General features: G+C 35.2%; 1 protein-coding gene across 1 annotated transcript; it reads left to right on the forward strand.

Moving 5' to 3' along the window:
- The first annotated feature begins 1,984 nt into the window (after positions 1–1,984).
- On the forward strand, positions 1,985–2,923 carry LOC138077803 (olfactory receptor 6C1-like). Its single transcript, XM_068970044.1, has one exon. The coding sequence runs from the start codon at positions 1,985–1,987 to the stop codon at positions 2,921–2,923; it is 939 nt and encodes a 312-aa protein (XP_068826145.1).
- Positions 2,924–3,894: the final 971 nt, after the last annotated feature.

Below are 3,894 nucleotides of genomic sequence, written 5' to 3' on the forward strand. Positions count from 1 at the left end.
CAGAGAATTTTGTTTCTGAATTAATTGCAGTACTATTTGAGGCAGTCTTAAAGCAATAATCTGAAAATAATCTAAATTAATTCTTCTTATGGGTTTTTGTTTTTACTGCAGTCATGATTAAGTTCTTACATGATCTTAGATGTCAGCAAGCACAGTCAAGAGTGAAATGGATCATTCCAGAAGAAGTTCAGGTTGTTTTAAACTCAAAACTTACCCAAGATATCAAATTACCACCAATATTCTGTTCTCTTCTATGACAGAATAACCTAGCATATAAACATACCACAGAAAATGATCATCAGGTAAGAGGGAAAGATAGAGAATTGGAACACTGTTTAGCATTGCTGAGGTTGCAAATTGCCTTGAAGATATATGTTTATAGAAGTCGATTTTCACATTCAGTGAGCTACAAGACTGATTTGACAATGAGATATTCATTTAAAAATGAATTTTTAAAATTCATTTTAAAAAAGAACAAAAGGATTGAAAGGAATACGAAGCTTGTTATCCTAAATTCCACAGGCCTAAGGGGAAAACTCTATTTACTGAGAGAACTCTTAGCTTCCTTTTAAAATGAAGGCATGTTATCATTACCGTTATATAGGAAGACAAAAATAAGGGCATTTCCTTACTACTTCTTGGGTTACTACAAAGTACTAGCAAAATAGACCTTCTATTAAGGAATATTAATGTAGATAAAAGGAAAAACCTAAAAGTATAACATGCAGTAGAAAGATACACACAGACACACACAAACACACATGTATATATTTAAAGTGACAGAGAGAGAGAACAATACCATCATTTAGATAGGAGACATTCTGAAGAAAAAAAAATGTTCTCAGGAAGATGATTTTTTTAATGCTTTATTTTAGATTTTTCATACACTTTGGTCTTTTTAGCCCATGACACAGATCCAGTCTCCTAAACATGTACTCTGCCTTCTCTGAACTCTGGACTCTCTACAGTGGTCCTCAAACATTTCAGCACTAAAGACAGTTTATGTGGGAGAAAATTATTCTATGGACCGAGGGCAGGGATGTGTTTCAGAATGATTCAAGTGCATTACATTTACTGTGTACTTCATCTCTTATCATTACATCAACTCTACCTCAGACCATCAGACATTAGATCTCAGAGGTTGGGGACCACTGCTTTAATATCTGAGGAGGTCATGACGATGCATCCATTAGATGTGGCTTCAGATAAGGAGTAGGAGCTTGGGAGGTAAATGTGAATCAGAGTGAAATCTTAGAAATTGTTTCCATTGTTGAAGATTTAAGTCTAATGACTTTCATTTGGGAGACAGATCCAACTAAGTGATCTTTTTCCTGACATTATTGAATTTTCTATAGGTTAACTAGCAAATAACAATACAAAACTAGGTGAAAAATTAAGAAATAATATAATTTTACCAGGTTTGAAGAAAAGACAAGATTCTTAATGGGAAAGAAAACTTTTAGGGAAGGATTTTTAAAAAGTCAACAGGTAGCATTTCTTTTCCAGTATTTCAAACACTTGGTGGTGGGGGGGGTTCAGGATGGGGATCACGTGTATACCTGTGGTGGATTCATGTTGATGTTTCACAAAAACAATACAATATTGTAAAGTAAGTAACCTCCAATTAAAATAAATAAATTTATATTAAAAAAGAGAAAAGCCTAGGTTAAAATTCCTGCTCTTCCCATTTAGGGGGTGTGATTTGGATAAAGTTTTTAAAAGTACTTTTAGCATAATTCCAATCAGTAAAATGGAGATTTTAAAAGAAACATTCTATTGAAAACACACACAGTGTCATATAGTAAGAAATTCTTCTAAAGAGAGATCTCTGTTTGTATTAAGTTGTTTCAAAGATCTCCCAAGTTAAACTAGTATGGCATAACACATTCAGAAATAAATTCCAGTGTAGTCCATGAATAATTCTCTTTTCTTTAAGTTCTTTGGTTTCTGTTTTCTCTTGAAAGTTACTCAGAAGAAGAAGAAAATGAGAAACTACACGGAAATAACAGATTTCATCCTCCTGGGATTGTCAGATGACCCACAACTTCAGGTTGTGATCTTTGTCTTTCTACTCATCACCTACATGCTCAGCATCACTGGGAACCTGACCATTATCATCCTGACCCTGCTGGATGTCCACCTCCAGACCCCCATGTATTTCTTCCTCAGAAGTTTCTCCATATTAGAAGTATCATTCACAACTGTCACTATACCCAGGTTTCTGGCCACCATTATTACAGGAGATAAAACTATTTCTTATAATGACTGTATGGCTCAGTTATTTTTTTTCATTCTCTTGGGAGTCACTGAGTTTTATCTTCTGGCTGCCATGTCCTACGACCGCTACATTGCCATCTGCAAACCGCTGCATTACATGACCATCATGAATCATAGAGTGTGCACACTGCTTGTTTTGGCTTCTTGGCTGGCCTCATTCTTAAACACATTTCCATTACTCATGTTCTCCCTACAGCTTGATTATTGCAAGTCCAATGCTATCGACCATTATACCTGTGATTTTTCCCCCCTTTTACAACTTTCTTGTTCAGACACCAAATTCCTAGAGATAATGGTGTTTTCTTGTGCTGCATTTACTCTGATGTTTACTTTGGCATTAATAATTCTGTCCTACACATATATCATCAGAACAATTTTGAGGATCCCTTCTACCACTCAGAGGACAAAGGCCTTTTCCACGTGTTCTTCCCACATGATTGTCATCTCCATCTCTTATGGCAGCTGCATTTTCATGTACATGAATCCATCAGCAAAGGACAGGGTGTCTTTGAGTAAGGGAGTAGCTGTGCTAAATACCTCAGTTGCCCCCATGCTAAACCCATTTATCTATACCTTAAGGAATCAGCAAGTCAAGCGAGCCTTCATGGACATGGCAAGGAAGAATGTACTTTTCTCAAGGAAATGAAAAAATAAAAGTTCTATTCCATAAATGGAGGCATAATTAAATGTAATTAAATAAAACTCAGAACTTTTCAAAATCTATTAATTTTCATATTGTCTCCATAGAGCTATTTTTTCATTACTCATACTTCCATTGACAGCAATGTCACAAGCATATTGTATACATTTTTTTTTTCTATTCAAATTCCCATCCTTCTCTCATGCACTTCCCTTCCTTTGGGCTCAGCTTTTCATTCTGTGCTTTCCAGTTGGCACCAGGGGTAAAGAATCCATCTGCTAATGCAGGAGACACAAGAGACACAGGTTCAATCCCTGGGTGCATAAGATCCTCTGTAGTAGGAAATGGCAGCACACTCCAGTATTCTTGCCTGGAAAAGTCTATGAACAGAGGATCCTGATGGGCTATGGTCCATGCTGGCACAAAGATCTGGCATGATTGTGCACCTGCATGCATGTGTTCCACTCTGTAACTAGGAAACTGCCATTTCCTTCTTTGAAACTTTTAAAATTCCATTTCTTCCACAATATTTCTTGGGAAATTAAATTCAGACAGAAAGAGGCAGAGCAAGAATATTCAAGAGAGACCTTTTTCATGATTTCATTCTTTCTAGAAATCCAGGAAATAATAAATCATTGTTAAACACTATTTTTAATTTACTATACAAGACCATGAGCATAAACTGACCATCTTATTAGAGTATTACACATATTATTCTCTCCATACTAAGGCTTACTCAGTAATTACATGAAAAACAGCATAACTAAAAAAATAATGGAATTATACTTTCTTGAGAAATCAAAAACTTTTCTCATTATGCAACTTAAACTCTCTGCCATATAATTTATCAATTTGAGAACAATTAAGAGTATATACTTTCAAGAAAACTGTGAAATTGTCCCTCTTTTAGGGGAACTGTTTAATTAACACATATAACAATGATTTATAATAAAAGCCTGAAGAATTAAATATTACTG

This window comes from Capricornis sumatraensis, chromosome 4 (genome assembly GCF_032405125.1).
Source record: "Capricornis sumatraensis isolate serow.1 chromosome 4, serow.2, whole genome shotgun sequence".
Lineage (NCBI taxonomy): Eukaryota > Metazoa > Chordata > Mammalia > Artiodactyla > Bovidae > Capricornis > Capricornis sumatraensis.

What these genes read in the sequence shown, in the direction of transcription:
- LOC138077803 (XM_068970044.1), top strand. Translation starts at nt 1,985, where the DNA reads ATGAGAAACTACACGGAAATAACAGATTTCATCCTCCTGGGATTGTCA.